This window comes from Metopolophium dirhodum, chromosome 1 (assembly GCF_019925205.1).
Source record: "Metopolophium dirhodum isolate CAU chromosome 1, ASM1992520v1, whole genome shotgun sequence".
NCBI lineage: Eukaryota > Metazoa > Arthropoda > Insecta > Hemiptera > Aphididae > Metopolophium > Metopolophium dirhodum.
The window spans coordinates 124,276,301-124,295,542 of record NC_083560.1 but is presented as its reverse complement, the minus strand read 5'-3'; the positions used below and the strand labels follow the sequence as shown (position 1 = coordinate 124,295,542).

Genomic DNA, 19,242 nt, shown 5'->3' with positions numbered 1-19,242 from the left:
AGAAAGTGCATATTGAAAATCTGATTCGATACAAATTTGATTCATAGTACCTACGTATATTACAAATACAAAAATGTTTGTTGCATAATTTTGAATATTTTTTGTACAAATTTGCATATTTTAGGTTTAAGAACATTAATTATATGCATATAATATCATAGATTTAACGTAAACAATTTTTTTTTTAAAAATACATACTTTTATATTGTTTGACAAAATAAGTTAATTCATCAACGGCTATTACTATTGCTCATTTGCTCCCATAAATAATATTATAATCTCTATAGTACTGAGAACTTGTAATAGTGACCGTTGACCGTATTTATTTTTATTCAAATTTACCAGTGGATTAATATTTTGTACCATGATAAAAATATATTGTATAATCGTAGGTAATTAAATACATAAGTGTGCAGTGTTAATTTTATTTTAATTTTCTTTTAATGTTTCTTTTCAGACACCTACCTAATTTAAATTTTTTAATTTTGTATGTAAAATGTATTTTATTCAATAAATTTCATATTTATGCATATTTTCCAAATGTTTATTGCATATTTTTAAGTTCCTAGCCTTGGTTATTATTTATTATTTAAATTTATAAAATATGAATAGGCACATACATTAGTCAAAATACAGATAGGTACCTAACCTATTTGTATATATTTTAAATAATTGTATGCTGTATAATAACATTTATACAACAATTTGGTATAATTAGCTATCGCCTATTTGTCAACTGAATGATATTTATTTCTAATTTTATATTATAAATAATAAATAATATGTAAAATTATTGAGGAGACAAACCCCGTTCCATAGCATCGATTATAAATAGTACAATATCCAATTAAAATAATATCTAGACGGTATATTATTATCTAATGCATTGTTTTTTTTTTATTATTATCAATAGAATCATGTGATTTAACCTATTTAATATAAAATGAAATTAAGATACCAAATACATGTTTTATTACTAGTAAATTGGTAGTTAGATAGCGTACAGATTATAAAGGTTAGGTACAACAATGCATCGGCGTATAACAGAAGCACAAAGTATATTGTTATTATTCATTGATGGCATTTTTACAAATAAAATACAAAATTTGAATGTAAATAGCTTCTTTAATATTATCAACCCATAATTATAAATGATATGTCAAAATTCATTAAAAAAAAATCCTATAGAAATCATTTTTCAAACAGGTTCCCATTTGAATTATAAAAGTTACCCCTAGAATCTCCCCTTTTTAATTAATAAAGAAAACCTACAAGCAGGATATAGATAGAATAAAAACCCTACATCATCAATTAGAGGTGGAAAATAATTCTTCAGAAATCATTAAACCAAGTAATTTTTCTAGAACCGTATACCTAATATAATATTATAAAATGTTATATGATTGCTTTCCTGAAATATTATATTAATATAATTACTAATTTTAATTAGACAATCTTAGCTGGCACAAAAAACTTCAATCATGGTTAAAAAATAATAGCTAAATAATTTTTTTTTTTATTTTTCATTAGATACACATATTATATTGTCAAGAACTAAATAGTGGAAACACTGTTTATTGATGGAAGCAATGGACTAATGGAGAATACATGTAAGTCCCTACTCTCTAACCTTTTTTTAAGTTCGAGTTTTGACCACAAAATTTGTTATTGAGATATTCTGTGTTTTGAAATAAACAAAATAATTGTCAAGCGTTTTTTAAACGTTTAGTAAACCACCATAGACAAGTATATATTATAGTGAACCACTTTGATCGCTTGCTTGGCTTTTGGCACATACGAACAGTACGAACCATAGACATATTAATAAATTAATAAAAAAATTTTTATTAATTTATTAATATTTCTATGGTACGAAACTACGAACATACGCGGAAACATTCGTAATTTCGTAAACAATATTATGAATTATTATCAATGGATATTTCTCGTGGCGTGATTGCGACGGAGACCAATCAGTAGGTAGGATTTCTCTCGAAGTGGTGTTACCGATCGATAAGAAATAACCGCGACCACGATAACGAGAATGATGATAACAATTATTGTGAAGATACGAGAAGTACTGAAGTACCCATTATCGCGTACGACCGTGCAGCATGGAAAACTAGAAAAGTAAGACGTACTGTCTGTACTCGTGGTTCATAAATAAAATTCGTAATCGTCTCGATTCGTACCGTCAACATTCAACGCTATTCCGCGACAACGATGACAGTACAGTTTTAGACATTTTTCAAGTACTGTTCCTTGTTATATTCTGTGACTGGTCCCTCAGGACGGTGTGTTGGTGTGTTACCCAAGTGTCGTATCGGGTATCTGGCAGTACCACCGAATCTCGACGCTCGCGCGATAAGGCCCGCGCGTGCCGGGTTATCGGCCAACGACGACAACGACGACGTCAACGACGTGCGCATCATTCGGTCAAGCGCGGGTGTCGCCCATTCCCTCCTTTTCGAAGTCGTCGGCAAATCGTGACGGAGAAAACGAACGAGACGGACAAGTTTCGCACTGGGAAGGCGGAGGCCGGAGGTACTGTTTTCCGTTTATTTTTTCATACAAAAATACTGGCCAAACGGCACGAGGGACGAGACGTTTTTTTTGTCCGTCAGCTTTCATCCATTTTCGGAAACTCACCGACGGCGGTACTATCACGAATTCATTCGATCATTTGGACCTGGCCATTTTTCCGAGGTAACGGTAAAGACAAAGACGACGGTGTCTGACGTATATTGTTTTTTGTTTATGGCATTTTACAATGTTTACTGCTTTCCTAGTCTACAGCGGATAAGTAGAGCATCGTCATCCTAGTTTTTTGGAATGAACTATTTACTACGTATTTAATTAGTACATCGCAAATATCTTTCAAGGAAAATTCTTATCCATTATAATATTATTTAGAATTTAGATATTGTATTTTAAGTGTTTTTAAATTTAAAAACTCCAACAGTACTTAACATAAAACACCTCAAGATTAATTATTACAACTGATTGACATTGTTAAAATTTAAAAAAAATATAGGTAACTTGGATTGTTTGTCTATTAAGTAATCAAATTTTGTCTATATGTGCTTATATTTTATTACTGTTCACATTTTTTGAATACTTATTAACCCGGCGTTAGTCGCGCCAGTGTATATTACGTAATTAGTTGCATCGTAGTCACTTCGACCACGTTATATTATTTTAATAATAAAAAACATTTCATACATTTTTATTAATTTTATCAAAACAATTATTTCATAGAATTCTTACAATTTATATAATATAGTTCTAAAAAGTTACTTTCTTATACACCAAATGATAATATTTAAAAAAAAAACTATGTACTATATGGAGTATCATGGAGGGCAATTGAAGTTTTTAAATAAACCCTCGGCAGCCAAGTTGTTAAATTTATTCAGAATGTTATCATAATATATTTAATAATATTTATAAACGATATAGGTATGAGTATCAATGATTGAAATGTAAAATTTATATGTTTTCTTCAAGACGTAAAAACAGTGCGGTTATTTTGACGCCAGGTTAATACTTATACCTATAGCATTTTATAAAAAGTATGTATAAGAAGTTAAAATTAAAAAAAGTATTGGGTTTTATTTTCAATCTCCCCCCCCCCCCCCCACTAGAAAAAAAATTGAATCCTACTGTATTTAATAGGTACTTAAATAAAATAAGTGTCGATTCATTACTTTTATTTAATATAATAGTGGCAATTTATATTAAGATTAAGTACTATATCATAAATTACCTACATAGGTATTATAAGCTTTAAATGTTGTTCTCCTAATCATTGATACCTAGGTATTTCAGTATTTTATTTTAATAGCTTAAACAAAATAATTTAAATCATACAAGAAGTATTTTAATGTGTCATAGACATTATTAAAGACTAACGTTAGTTATCAATATTAATCGCATTTGTATATTTCAATTTTGTTGAACATTTAGATATTAGATAATATGCAACAATGGTATGAAGAAGACCAAGAAAACGCCAAAGAGGTACATTCATCAGATACAAAGTTTCATACAGTACCAAGATCATCTAAAGAAATGGACAAGTTATTAATACTCAAAACATTCACTGTCGAAGCTGAAACAATAACTGGGCAACATATTTGTGTATCTGGTAACTGCCCAACCCTAGGTAATTGGGAAGCAAACAAGGCGTTTGTTCTAAATAACACAAATGTGATACGTATAAGAAAAAAGTAAGTTGATTATAATCATCAAAATACTGATATCAAATAATGATCATGTCAACATTTAATATTTTAATTAGCTACCTATTACATTTTCATTTTAGTATTTTTAGTTTTGAATGGATTTATTTTTTATACATTTTCATGGCACACAAAGAAATAAATCCATATTATTTTCTGACGATAAAAACAAGTAAATGACAGTCAATACCTTGTCATTCCGCCTAAATCCAAAACATAAATAAATAGTTATCTGTATATTTAGGTATAACTTAAATTTAAACTTTCATCATTTAATTCTTACACAAGCTATACAAACTAAACATGATAAAACAAAATACAATTTTATACATGGCACACTTTTGTTGGGAATCTCTGTAATATACTATACCGTATGTCCGCAAAAACTGGGTATATTCTATTACTCAGCTACCTACATTACTCGGTACCCTATAAATATTTTAGAATTCTGTCTGAGGGAAATTGATGATCCAATAGTCTAGTGTTTTATGTCCCGCAAACAGAATTCAAAAATATGTATTAGGGTATTGAGGAACACGTGTAATTTAATTGTACAGTGTTCTCTGTTTTCACGGGCACACGGTATTAACTATTAATCATAGTATATTATGGTTAAATTAGAAATTTGTAATTTTAGTTATGATAATTTCAAATATTTAATGTGCTAAAATGCCCACATCATAACTAAATATACTAGTATTTAATTAGTACAAACAACTCTATAGGTAGACCACATTTGACTATGTTTAAGAATAAAAATATAGGAACATTTATATAACTGTATTTTAAAGACTTATCAATGTGTGACAAGTAATGAACATTGGTATATACTATGTATATGTCTAATCTTTTGATTATTTATTTTTTTTAAGATAATATTCCCTAAAATATTCTAAAAGTTGACTTTATTAAAATAGTGACCATTATATAGTAGACTTAGATCTAGGGATATATTGGAGTTAGCATGTATTATAATTAACATTCAAGAGATATCTTTTTATTAACTATTTCCAGGCACATTCCTTTATTTTATAATATTAACGTTTTCCGGTAACTGTACAATTTTAAGAAACCCTGGCAGGCATAATTTTAAACTTAAATAATTAGATCATATAGATCTCAAAATTAAAATTAGAAAAAAAGGTAATATATATTATAAATAAATTTTATTTTATGTAGCATACACAGGTTGCAAAGAGTAAATAGTGTAGCAGTGAAAAGGTTAAGACATTTTTTATAATATAATGAGTTCAGACTTTTGTTGTACATATTTAACTTTTTTACGTGCATAATTTGTAATATTTTAGTTTTTGAATTTAATATTTAATTATTTTGTTTTTGAAAAAGTCTAATGAAACACATAAACCAATATTATAGATTTATTTTTTGCAACAATTTTATGGTTGAGATTATTAACCATTACAGGTTTTATAGATAACTACAAAATATTTACATTCATTGTAAACTTTAAATCTGATCTTTATTACAAATTTTATAATCGATAAATATCAACTGTAGGTATATCATATATATATCAACACCATAATAATTACACACACTGAACTTATTTATGTATCATATAGTTATATGGGATACTTCAATAAAGAAGATCCTAGCTTCCAGAACCTCTAGGCCATATATATATCCAGCCTGCTAATTTCAGCAAATAATCCATAAATCAACTATTTATTTTGTCATGTTTAATTTTTATGAAGTATGGTGTAATTTTGTAGTTCTAAATTTAATATCTAACTACAACAAAACTATATTATGTTTTTTTAAGTTCAGGAAAAATACACTACTAGTAACACTACTAGTTGATAATTGTTACTGAAACTGTAATTACTTATTAAGTAACTTTATCTTTTATAAATGTGTATTTTGTAAGATACTTAATCATTAATCATGTATAATTACATTTAATTATATATTCTTTTTAATATTAAACAATATATGTAATATATTGTATTGTTTTAATTAATATAATTTGATGTATGTTGTTTTAGTCGAAAATACTGTATTTGGACTGGGTCTATACATTTGCCACCAGATAAAGAAATATTCTTTCGTTATTTCATGGCATATATTGTAGAACCTGATGGTGAATTTGTGAAACAAAGACATATTTTTGTCCATTCATGGGAGTCTCAACAGGAACCTAGACGTGTACAAGATGGTATGTTAATTATAATAAAGAGCCTGGTTAAATATTATAATAATAAATATATTAATCTTAGAAACCCAAATATCAAGCAGTGATAGTGCATTCCAAAGTGATATGTATGGTATGAATGATAAAAAACATATCAGCAAGGGTTTTTTGACTACGGAATGTGCTATTCAGTTTAAATTATTTGATACTCCTATTACATTCTGGAACTCTAAACTACAAAGTAAAATGGTATGGAAATTATTATATCTATTAGATTGAAGTTTGCATACTAAGAATATTATTTACGGTTTTTTAGAGTTCAGTTAGTGTTAAAATGACACCTGTTCCTTTGTCTAAACTGTCAGCTGATTCTGGGGACGCATCTCCTAACACAAGTACTTTCATACATGAAGATTCAAGCTCACAAGGAACTGATTATATTGAGAAACATTTTGGATGGCCATATGTAGAATGTGTGGTAAATATTTTTTTAATGCTTCTGTAGACTAAAATTTGACCTATAAACTAGATATACTTTAAGATTTAGATTTAAAGGATTTTTATAGATTTTTAACATGGGTGATCTTTCATTTATCATTGAAACATTTTTGAAAAAAGGAATGGTTTTTATTATAAGTATTAAATTATGTACTCATACTTTTAAACTAATATTTAAAATCATTAAAACCTTGAAGACTCAGTTTATTAAACATATATATCTTTATGTATATAACTATTTTGTAGATCTGTTATGATTGTTTAATTTCTTGACTTGACCAGTGATATAAAAGTTATTATAATTTAATATAATTTTTTGTATTGTATTGTATTTTGTTATTGCCTATTATTTAGGCTACTAAAGCTACTCTATATAAATTTAAAATAGATTAACAACTGTTATATTAAAGGGATTCGATACCGTGATTTTCTGTTTTTGTCTAACACACGTGCGACAGTATTTTATACGTGTTTTTTGCCAAACATTTCAATTCATCTATTGAAGCAATAAGAATTCTGAAAACAGATATGAATTTGTCGTCAAGTCTACTTAAAATCGAATTTTCCACATTTTTGATATTATCCCCCAAATTCCAGAAAACGTCATATTAAAAAAGAGTATTTAAACATTTTTGTACTTCAATTTTTGGAGAAGCTAAAATCAAAAAATCAAAATTGTGGGAAAGTTGATTTCAAGTAGACTTGAAGACAAATTCATATCGGTTTTCAGAATTCTCATCACTTCATTAGATCAATTGATATGTTTGGCAAAGAATCAGTCAAAAATCCTATGTCGCGCGTGTGTTAGACTAAAACAGAAAATCACGGTATGGAATCCCCTTAAAGGCAAAGTATATGATTGAGGTTTATATACTAACAAAAATACCCGACCGAATTTGATAAAAAACAATTGAGAGTATTTCAACAGAAGCAAAACATAAATGATAGGTATAACGATTATAATAGATTTTCGGCTAATATAGATATTAGTCAAGTTATATCTAAATGATGCATATGCAAATTCAAAGGTTATGTCTAATTGACACCAAATTTTCCACACATAGGTCTTAAGACATTATTATTATTATTATACTAAGGAATATAAGCCACAGGAACAGCAACTGTATATTAAATATTATATGTATATTTTATATTAATTAATAAATAAATAAATATTAAAAGCAAAGTAAAGAAGCTTAAAGAATCAAAAATGCTTAACTGATTTTGACGATTCAAGGAAGATAATAGATTGAATCAGTTATTTTAGAGTAGCTATCCCTCTATTAATAGTATTAAAATTATAACCGCAATATTTGTTTATTTCTGCTTGAAATAAGTTCACGTAAGAAAAATAGTTACTTATTATTATCTCCCCCAGGTGCATTGCTAATATCGGGGTAATAATATAGCTAGTATACATTTTATATATTTTTAAAGTTCTCTATAGATTAATTTAATTTATATTTTTACAAAAAAACATGTGCAAGAACTTCTTTAGTATTAGAATCACTCATACAAATTTACAACACGTTCGCATATTATGTATCTGTATAAACTTAAAGTCTTGTCTAATGTTACTCCTTAATTAATTAAATTAAACCCTTAAATTTACAATTAACACAGTTTTTGAATATATATAATTGCTGTATTATTGTTAATAGATTTATAAATAATTTTAGGATATTCCTGGAGGTCATACTTTTAAGCATCAAAAACAGTTTGGTACTACTGTGCAAGAAAATACTTTTCATTTATTTCAAACAAAAATGTACAATTTCAGTTGTGTTGTAAGTATTTTGTTTTCAATTAATATTTTGATTTATGTTAGTTAATGACAATTAGCTTATATGCTAATACTTTTGCAGGGATATCTTTTTGATTTGTATCTACATAAAGAATCTTCTGATGAACCTCCTTTCCATATTGGATTCACTCACATTCTACCAAGTAATATGAAATATAGCAATGGAATAGTTATATCTCCAATCACCAGTGTTCGTCATAAGCCAATAGGAGAGCTTAAAAGTGAATTATTTAATATGTTCCTAAAAGTTAACTATTTGAATATTAAAATGTCTTATGTTTATAATTGCAGTTGATTATTTAATTATTAAACCAACAAAAGATATCAAATGTACTTTAGAACAATTGAGATTGACAGACTGGAAAAGTAATGACGTTCCATTAGATATTGGCCATAGAGGATCAGGTTCATCATTCAAACAAATTTTATCAGAGTAAGTTCAAATTTTATAATATTGTTAAGTATTAAGTAAGTTGGGTAAAGAAATTCTAGTACTTATAAATCTAAAAATAAATATATACTTTAACAATAATTACAATATGTTCTAGATTTTAGATTCTGAAATGAATGTATTGATTTTACAAGTGTATTTTTAATTACAAATTTTTTTTTTTTGGTCTTTGTATACGATAAATTGTCAAAATAAAGCTTTGATTTTTAACTTTAGTATCTTGTTTGATTGGAAAGTAAATCTAGTTGGTACATTTGGGAGGTCAACATTTAAAATTCCTAGTAGTTTTCAAATACACCAGGAAAAACCTAAAAAAAATTAAGTAAAAATGAAATTTTTATTCATAATTTTGGTTTTTGGTGTAACTCTAAAACAAATGACCGTAGGTACATACAATTTTCACTGAATGTTTAAATAAGCATTTTCTCTACACCATAAAATATTTTAACAAAGTTTGAGCTGTTAACAGACATTTAAAATTTATTTACATTTTTTTTCTATAATTGTCATTTAGTTTGATTTGTTGGATTATAAGGCATGAATAAATAATACAATGCTCTTGATAAATTGTAACTATATCAATTAAAAAATATTAAAAATACATTGGCACAATTTTTTTTTATAAATATTTATAGATCGAATTCTGACAACATTTATCAAATTAAAAATTGAAAAATGATTTTGTAGTTAAAAATGTTCAGTTTTTATAGCTAACAATTTAAAATTTAAAATAAGGTTCCAAACAAAGTAAATAGATAAATAAGTTATTTTATTCACAATAATATCATCAAATATACTTAGTAATATCATAGGCTGACTGACAGTCTTCTTCCCTCAGAATCGTGTTTCTTATACAATGTTAATTTATCATTGAATTCAAATTTAACACCATCCATTACAGTGACCCACTTTTAACCTACTGTACGGCAGAGCAACACTACTTTCCCGCCTTTTTTAAAATTATATCTTCTAGTGCAGGTGGCTAACCAGTTAAAATTGACACACTGTTGCGCTTTATTTTCAAAGTAAAGTATTTATTAGCAAAGAAAAAAATGTTCGCATAGAGAAATAATAAAGGAAGAATATTACATTCAATTATTGTGTAATAATATAAATAATGTACCTAAATAAGTAGTGGTTGATCACTAGATACTTAATATGTTTAAAGTTGCTCACTTGTTGGAAAAGTTTGGTGACCTTAGTCCTAGTGTAACGACACATTTATAGATCACTCACATTGTGACCCTTCTAGGCAAATATGAGTTCTGCTTATGGAGGTATTTTTTTCTCATAATCATGTTATATGAGACCAAAAGTAATAACCGCTTCACGAACTGCGTATAAATGTCACTATTAACTGAAGTTTTCAACTATTCTGCAGTATACTTTTTATATATAACTTTAAATATTATTTTTTCAGCATTATTTAAAATATAATTAATTATTTTTATTTTTGTCCACAGTTGTTCACACATTCGCGAGAATACAATAGCATCACTGAAAGAAGCAGCAAATAAAGGGGCTGATTTAGTTGAGTTTGATGTACAACTTACTAAAGATTTGGTACCTATTATTAATCATGATTTTGTAGTATCAATGGCAACAAAATCTAAAACAAATCTTTTAGCCGAAGAAGTAGAAATGGTTCAAATTCCGTTGAAAGATTTTTCTTTCGAACAATTACAAAAATTAAAGGTAATTATTATGTGTGTTTTTTTTATTTTTATTTTATTTTTTGTGTCTGTCATCACTTTTTAGAACATTAAAAGTGCTTAGATTTTCTTCAACAGTAACTTTCTTGATAAGTGAATCTAGTTGGTACTTTGGGGGGTCATAAGTAAAAATTTCTCAGTAGTTTTCAAACGCGACGTGAAAAACAAAAGAGAAGTTAAGGAAATTTTTACGCAAAATCTGTTTTCGAGAAAATCGCTTTTGGTTTTTGGTGCAACTCTGAAACAAATGATGACTGTAGGTACATGAAATTTTGACTGAATGTTTATATTAGCATTTTCTATGCACCTTAACATTTTCCAAATATTTTGACTTATTTTGAGCTGTTTACGGACATTTTCAGTTCCATTTTTTTTTAGTTTTTTTTCTATAAATATCAATAAAATTTTATCTGTTGAGTAAAAAGCTTGAAAATTTAATAGAAGGCTCCTAGGTTATTGTTTCAAAAGTAAATTAAAAAAATTAAAAATCCTTAGTCACATTTTTTATTTATAAGCATTTAAAGTTCAAATCTTGACAAAATACGGAAAAATCACGAAAATTAGCAAATTATTTTGAGTTGAGAATTCATAAAAATTTTTCTTTTTAAATCTAAGATTTAAAAATGTAATACAAGATTATCCATAAGTTTGTCTACCTTTATCAAAAAAAAAAAAAAATGTATTCAAGAAATTCAAATTAAATTTTTATGAGCGTTTGAAATTCTTATTTTTACAACATTTGATATTCACTTGATATCTCATGTAACGATTTTCTTATTTTGTTGTAATTAAAAAACGTATGACTGTAGATACTTGAAAATTTCACTGAATAGCATTTTTTATACACGTTAAAATTTTGAAAATAATTTGACTCTTTTTGAGCTGTGTACGGAGTACAGACATTGTCAGTTTTCAATTTTTTTTAATTTTTTTTTCTATAAATATCAATAAAATTTTATGATTAATTGAATTCAAATTTAACACCATCCATTACAGTGACCCACTTGTAACCTACTGTGCAGCAGAGCGACATTCACTTACCCAACTTTTTTCTTTTGTGTATTACAATATATTTTCAATTTCTTATTCTAAAACAGTATATTATTTGAAGTATTTAGTTATATAAGAAAACAATTTTCGGACGAGTTAGTTATTAGCAGGGCTGTGAAATTAAAGCATTTGCATGTTTTTTTTTTTGCTACACCGTATATAAAATTTTTTTGGCCAAAATTTGTTTTGACTTATTTATAGTTCAAATACAAGATTTTATTTTGCATATTTTATGAGTTAGAGTAAGAGTGGCCAGCGCAAATTATCTTGTGGGTCACTTTGGAAATCCATTAAAATCTCATGGGCAGCATACTAAATTATACATATTAGATTTTGAGAAAACAAAAAAAAAAAATTTGATTTATAATTTAATTAAAATAAACATTAAGAGTTATTATTGTATTTATTATTTCTCAAGAATTATAAATATGTATGAAATAATAATAATAATTTATTTATTTAGTGGGATATTTGTTTCTCAACTCATTCACTTAGCTTTTGCAAATCTATAGAAATGCTTGTATTTGCTTGGTTTTAGCGTGATTTATGTTTGGTGAATTTCAATTTTGAGAAAACGATTAACAGGTGTAAATTCATCCAAAAGCACTCACAACTTTTTGTGCCAGAACTTCGAATTAAAAAATTTTTCTTTTGTGACATTAATGTAATAAAAAACTAATTTTGATTTTGATGTTTGAAAAATCTGTTTTAATTCATAATTGTATTGTAAGTCAATCAATGCCATTTAAAGATATTCTGGGGTTGACTCATATCAGTATAAGAAGAAGATGAATATATTTAAAATATTTTCTTTTATTTGTCTAAATTACTGAAACAACTCACAAAAGCAGCCATTAGTGTGATTAAACGTGTCAATTATTAAATTATCTTTTATATTTAATTGGTCAAGTTGTTTAATGATATCCACTAAAAAGCATAAATCCAATAACCATTCATAATTTCTTAGTTCTAATACTGGTCTTTGCAATTGACACTAAGCGCACTTCAACAGTCACAGCGAACGGGCAGATTATGCTGTTATTGGTCACATTTTATTTTAACAATATAATTTTCTGTAAGCTGGTAGCTATATCTATATTGTATAATATCTTGTTTTTAGATTAGATAATTAGAATTGTTATTTCGATTTTATGTTGCAATTACGTTTCATAATACGGTCATCGGTTGTAATTTATAAGGAACGTTGTATTACAATTTCAAAGTTTTTTGACTAAGTTTTTACCAACCACAATTAAAAAAAACTCTTATACCTATAAATAGCTTTAAAAAAATCGCAATATTTCGACGGTGTATCAACGGTTATTTTTTTAAAGTTATACTTAAAAACAAAATCAATTTTTAATCTCATTTTTCCTTAACTATTTGTTTGTTTTTCCTTAAGCTCTTTTAAACAATTGGAAATTTTTATTTAATTAATAATAATTTTACAGATTTATCATGTTAAAGAACCTTATACTCTTTCTGAAACTCACTTTCTAAATGATGTTAGAAATGATTATCAACCTTTTCCAAAACTTGAGAAAGCATTTACAGATGTTGATACCAGTGTTGGATTTAATATTGAATTGAAGTGGACAATGAAACTTCAGGTTATTATTTATTGTAGCTATAAAATATATATAAATAAAATGATTGTATTTTATGATCATTTTTAGTTGATCCTAATTTTATTTGTTTAATTGGCCACTGAATTTTCAGGATGGAACCTATGAACTCGAAAACCCATTTGACATGAATTTATTTGTTGACACTATACTTAAAACCACATTTGAATTTGCAGGATCACGAAGTATTGTGTTTTCTTGTTTTCATCCTGATGTCTGTACTATGTAAGTTATTATGGTACTTATGTCCAATTTAAAAATTAATATAGTTATTTCTAAACTTATTTTTTAGATATAACATACCATTTCTATTATTTGTAATGAGTTTTTTTAAAACAATAATGTTTATTTAAAAGTTGCATTATTAAAATTATGTATACTATCAAATCAAAGTAAAAATCAAAACTAAATCAGTAATTATTACTAATTTTTTTGAATATGACAACCTAATTCTTCTGAAATTTTGTATCAGTAGAAGATTTTATTTTCTATGAACCATTTATTTACAATCTTGCATACAATTTAAATACATTTTTGCAACAGTACATGTTATAGCTATATTTTTCTAATTTTATTAAACAATGTAATATTTTAAATTGTGTGTATAGCAAAGGATTAAATATAATCTTAATATAAAGTAATATATACATTTATTTATATACAATAAAATATTTTATGATTTATGATTTATAATTTTCTAGGCTTAAAATGAAGCAAAATCGGTATCCTATATTATTTTTAACTCAGGGTGTTACAGTCCGATACCCTTCATATGCTGATCCTAGATGTCACTCTATACAAAATGCTGTTTACCATGCTACTTGTCATGATTTATTGGTAAATTTTCTAATGCTTTCTTCAACTTATAAATCATATTATACAATATACATATTGGTTTATTATTTATTTATTTAACCTCTAACTAATAACCTTGTATGTTTCCTAAAACTTAAATTACATTTACACTTTACATACATAACTAAAGTTATAAATATTAGACTGTTTTACCTTAAAATAAAATTGTTTACGTCTATTCAGGGAGTAAATGTTCACTCTGAAGACTTGTTGCGTGATCCATTACAAATAGATATTGTCAAACAAGCAGGACTCGCGCTATTTTGTTGGGGTGATGATAATAATTGTAAAGATGTAGCTAATAAATTCAAAAAACTGGGCGTAAATGCTGTTATATACGATAAGTAATGAGTTATTATATACAATTATTAATGCTTTTATGTTTAAACAAATTAACTGCTTATAATTTACACAAGATTATTTATAATTCTTATGATAATTAGCTTATGATAATTCAGCATATTATTATCCAAGGCTGGACATTAAAGACTAATTAAACATTTTATAAGTAACTTATCCCATGATAAACAGTTACTATTACTTAATTAATTTATCAGGCATGTGAAGTTAATTATTTTCCTAATTTAAACCTCGTAGATAATAGTACTGTTTAGTACAATTTATTATTTTAATATAAATAAAAAAAAATGGGAAATATTATTTATAATGTTGTATTTAAATATTGTAATTACAAAATTGTCGACTGTCTTAAGTCTAGAATGCACTATTCTGGATTGCAATAGGGATTAAAAACCATGTATGAATACAGCTTAATATCCATTTTCATATAAAATTACAATTTCACCGAAATACGTTAATTTCTAATCTCTCAACAATAACACTACTGGTTCTATGTTGATACTTGATGCCATTGAACAATTTAAAAATTTAACATAAATAAATAATAATTAATAACTTATTTGTAGTATTATATCATTACAAGGCCTCCCTTTATTTTATTATTTTTGTGAATTACTTTTATAAATGTTATTTTTATTTTAGTATATTTTTATTTTTATCCAATTTGCTTATTGTGCTTTATCTGATTTTTACAAAGTCAAGCTACTTTTTTTTTATTTGACTTGCACATTTTACAAGTAAAAAAAAAATAACTTTTACTTAGAACTTAAATTTTCTTTATTACTTGACTTAAAAAGTTAAAAAAAATTATTAACATATCCAGGCTCGATATCATCTAAGATACAACAATAATACCATTGGCTCAAATAGGGGGGGGGAGGGTTGGGGGGACGTAGTCCCCCAAATATCGGTCAAGCCCCCCCCCCCCCCAGTTCAAAATCTAGTAATGAGTACTAATTTTTATATTCTATGGTACTAAGCAATATGGCCTATGGGGAGAGGGGCTCGAGTCCCCCCAAAAAATGTAGTCAATTTGCGCCTATGAATAATACTATTTTTAAATATTTAGTATATTTTTAGTATTCAGTTGATCATCTAATTTGCTAATAACTTATATACATATTTTTAAATATTTCTTCAAATGTTTAATGATTGTATTATTCATTAATATTAATTTTATTAATGATTTTATTTCATAGGTTGGACAAAATTGAGTTGTTGAAAAAAAAAATGTCCTGCTCTACTAAAAATCCTGATGTCTTCATTGCCAATAATTATTGTGATCAAAATGATATACTCTTATCAAACCAACAATCACTTAAAGATGATCCACATTTACGTGAAGACAATGTTAGTACATAGAGTAAATTTATTTTAAACATGTGTTTCAATCATTAGCGAAGTGTGGATAAACTTAACGGGTAGACAAGTTTTAAAAAATTCCTAAAATTAAAATCTATCTTTCACATTCAAAATGAAAATAGGCACTGGTCTTTTATTTATAAGCTTTATTTTATGTTATTTTTCATATAAATAATTATGTTAAGCATTGATAGTTATTTAATTAAGTAAATTTCATCACATAAACATAAAATATTAATAAAATGGCAAAATAAACAATAATGAAAAATTATGTTTGAGGGATGACAATCAACTTGTTTACCACTAATCGGTTGAACTAAAATTTAAATAATGAACGTCAAATGATTGCGTTGGCGTTGCGTATCTATAGTATAATAATTAGTCTATGGCTTGAGAAATATCTCATATAAACATTACGGAGCATATTCTGGATCCTCATACTGTCACCGTACAAAATTGTATATATATATGAATGAAACACTGCCCGGTGTTTTTAAATCTGTTTGTATACAATTTTTAATTATTAGAAACAAATTACATAGCAAATATTCAATGAGTTAGATGGCAAAAAAATTACTTTAAATAAAATCAGGATATTTCATTTACATTTATACCATATTCATGTATTATATTTTTAATGAATTATAATAAAATGTAATTGTATTTTAGGAAGTTGATAAAAATAGATATTTCATGGATGTTGGTAAGGCCAGTTTTCAGAATCAATGTTCTTCGACAGAAACATTATGGAATGAAAAGATAAATGATTCTAAGTCGCCATCAAGAAAACAGAGGTAATAACTAATATGACATTTATACATTATATATTACTAATTATTTATTCTGAATAACAATTGAATATTTATTTAATATATCAAACATGTTTGTATATAGATATGACTGTATTGATGATGGTACATTGGAGTCTAATGTTAAACCAACTAAATCCAAAAAATCTAAGTAAGTAATATTATTACTAAAAAAAATATATGAAAGGTTCCTTTTCCCTGGTAGCGTCTACCTGCAACAGATATTGGAACAGAACGGCCGCTGTCAATCTATGTGCACAAACCGACCATATTTAGACGCTGTTGGGAAAACGTACCTTTACTAATTTATAATTGTATTATGGTAGTAAAGTAAATATTTTTAAGATTGTTTTGTATGCATAATAGTATTACAAACATTCTGATTTTTAATTTTTCTAAACCTACTTATATCCCAATGTACTATTTAGTATAATAATATATTTTAATTCCTTATTGTTCTTTCTACTTTTATCATGTTTAGACTTCAGCACCATTTTGATTTGATTTAAAAATTGAACTATTTACAAATATTTGATGATGGACTAGATTTATTTTTAATATATTACCTGATATAATATAATATTATCATAATATGTAATATGTAATTTAATTGTTTTCTTTATAAAAACTATTATTGAGAATTTTTTGTATTCTCTGTATTTCAATATAATTGTTATTTATTACTGTATATTGATGGCTAGGCTAATGGTAGTACCTAATATTATGATTATTTTACATTTGAGAATCCTTATTATATCTCTAGATTGATTGTTATAATAGAAATTGGACACAACTAAATTCCTTAATGATAGATGGAAACCACCAGTTCTGTAACATTATTTCTACATTTTTATGTAACACTAATTTTTTTTTTTCAGGACTGATATTTAGAAGATTAATCAGAAATCAATGCTATCTAGTTTTTAACGATATCAAATAATCAAAATAATATACAAGCATATTATGCTTTATTTAATATATTATATATTTTATTAAATGTATTTTAATATATTATTAACTAAAAATAATTGTTTATTAACCTATCAGTGTAAGAATGGGAATTATTTATAAGCTACAAAGTTTACATTTAAGTATCGATTGAATTAGATAAATTAGTAGAAACATAATATTTTTAAAACATAACAAAAATGTATTTATACTAGCATTAAATTGTAGGTGTTTAAATTTTTTTGCATAAATGCGGTTTGGTGCTGTAATTCAAATTCATATTATTAATATTAATATACCCTGTATGTGCTCAGTATGGTGATAACTGAAAATTTGCAAAACTATTACAACATTCCTAGAAACCAGGGATTTTTTATATATAGTTATAATAGTTTTTGATGAATGTTGATTATTATAAAATTATTTTCATACAGAATCATTATTTTTTATTATTAATAATTATTATTTGGTATTTTTATGATTATATTATTAAATATTATTTGGTTTTAATAGATTATATTATTAATAACTATTTGGTGTTAATATTATTGATTATTTTATTATTTACCTTTACTATTTATAACAAAGTTTCACAAAATGGCAAATGATACAGTGTTAACTAGTGTACAATTTGCCTTGTCATATGTGTGTAAGACGGATCCAACATATTTGTGTGCGATGTCCTCTTAAGTTGTCATAATTTTTCTTGAGATTATCGATATTGATATTTTAATTGATTTATAAGAAGGACTATTTAGCTGTTTCATCGGGAATCGCTGTTGGAACAGACAGAATATACTGTCACCAATCACCATAATATTCCATATCATGATCATTTGTATTCAGAATTTTCTTTTTATTTAAATAATATTGTTAAGGTATAACAATTTCACTAGTCTTAATGATAACTACTTATCCTCTAGACCATACATTGAAGAGGGTAAGTATTGTTGAATATTTTTAACTATTTGGTATACTGTGGAGTGTGACAGGTACTTTTATTTTACAGTTAATTTACATGTTATAAATCATTTTAAATAAATATATAAAAAAAAACACTTCACTCAAGCACAGATAACAATTAATATTCATCACTGTACATCTGTACCTATATAGTAAGATTCCGGTACCATATGCTATATAACATAGTAGTATGTTAGTACGTAGATTTCACAAGTGTATTACTGTTAGTTGTTACACACTTACACTTATAACATAATATTACCTACAGTCGAGTCTTGATAACTTGAGAGTATCAAAATTCATTCAGGCCCGACGGAAGGCACAGGTAATACAGGCCTAGCCCGGGGCGTAATTTCCTTGATGTGGGCAGTGTCATATTTAAGATAATATGTTGTTCCCTAGGCTAACATGA

At 26.3% G+C, this 19,242-nt stretch overlaps 1 protein-coding gene across 5 annotated transcripts; it reads left to right on the top strand.

Annotated features, from left to right (window-relative positions):
* Positions 1–2,079: 2,079 nt before the first annotated feature.
* Positions 2,080–18,399, top strand: LOC132935521 (glycerophosphocholine phosphodiesterase GPCPD1-like). Of its 5 annotated transcripts, none has more exons than XM_061002103.1 (17): positions 2,080–2,706; positions 3,967–4,229; positions 6,248–6,417; positions 6,479–6,642; positions 6,710–6,871; positions 8,571–8,678; positions 8,757–8,916; positions 8,987–9,128; positions 10,610–10,841; positions 13,360–13,518; positions 13,628–13,758; positions 14,235–14,370; positions 14,572–14,732; positions 15,948–16,098; positions 16,780–16,904; positions 17,005–17,070; positions 17,798–18,399. In XM_061002103.1, the coding sequence occupies exons 2-17, from the start codon at positions 3,979–3,981 to the stop codon at positions 17,808–17,810; spliced, it is 2,331 nt and encodes a 776-aa protein (XP_060858086.1). In that variant the 5' UTR covers positions 2,080–2,706; positions 3,967–3,978; the 3' UTR covers positions 17,811–18,399. The 5 variants fall into 5 exon arrangements, with proteins under 5 accessions (XP_060858086.1, XP_060858090.1, XP_060858088.1 ...); XM_061002105.1 differs by having other exon boundaries at positions 2,086–2,544; XM_061002104.1 differs by having other exon boundaries at positions 2,086–2,712.
* The last annotated feature ends 843 nt before the right edge of the window (positions 18,400–19,242 follow it).

Coding starts and splice junctions, on each gene's coding strand:
- LOC132935521 (XM_061002103.1), top strand. CDS start 3,979: ATGCAACAATGGTATGAAGAAGACCAAGAAAACGCCAAAGAGGTACAT. Junction 6,872..8,570: donor GGCCATATGTAGAATGTGTG/GTAAATATTTTT, acceptor AAATAATTTTAG/GATATTCCTGGAGGTCATAC. Junction 8,679..8,756: donor TGTACAATTTCAGTTGTGTT/GTAAGTATTTTG, acceptor ATACTTTTGCAG/GGATATCTTTTTGATTTGTA.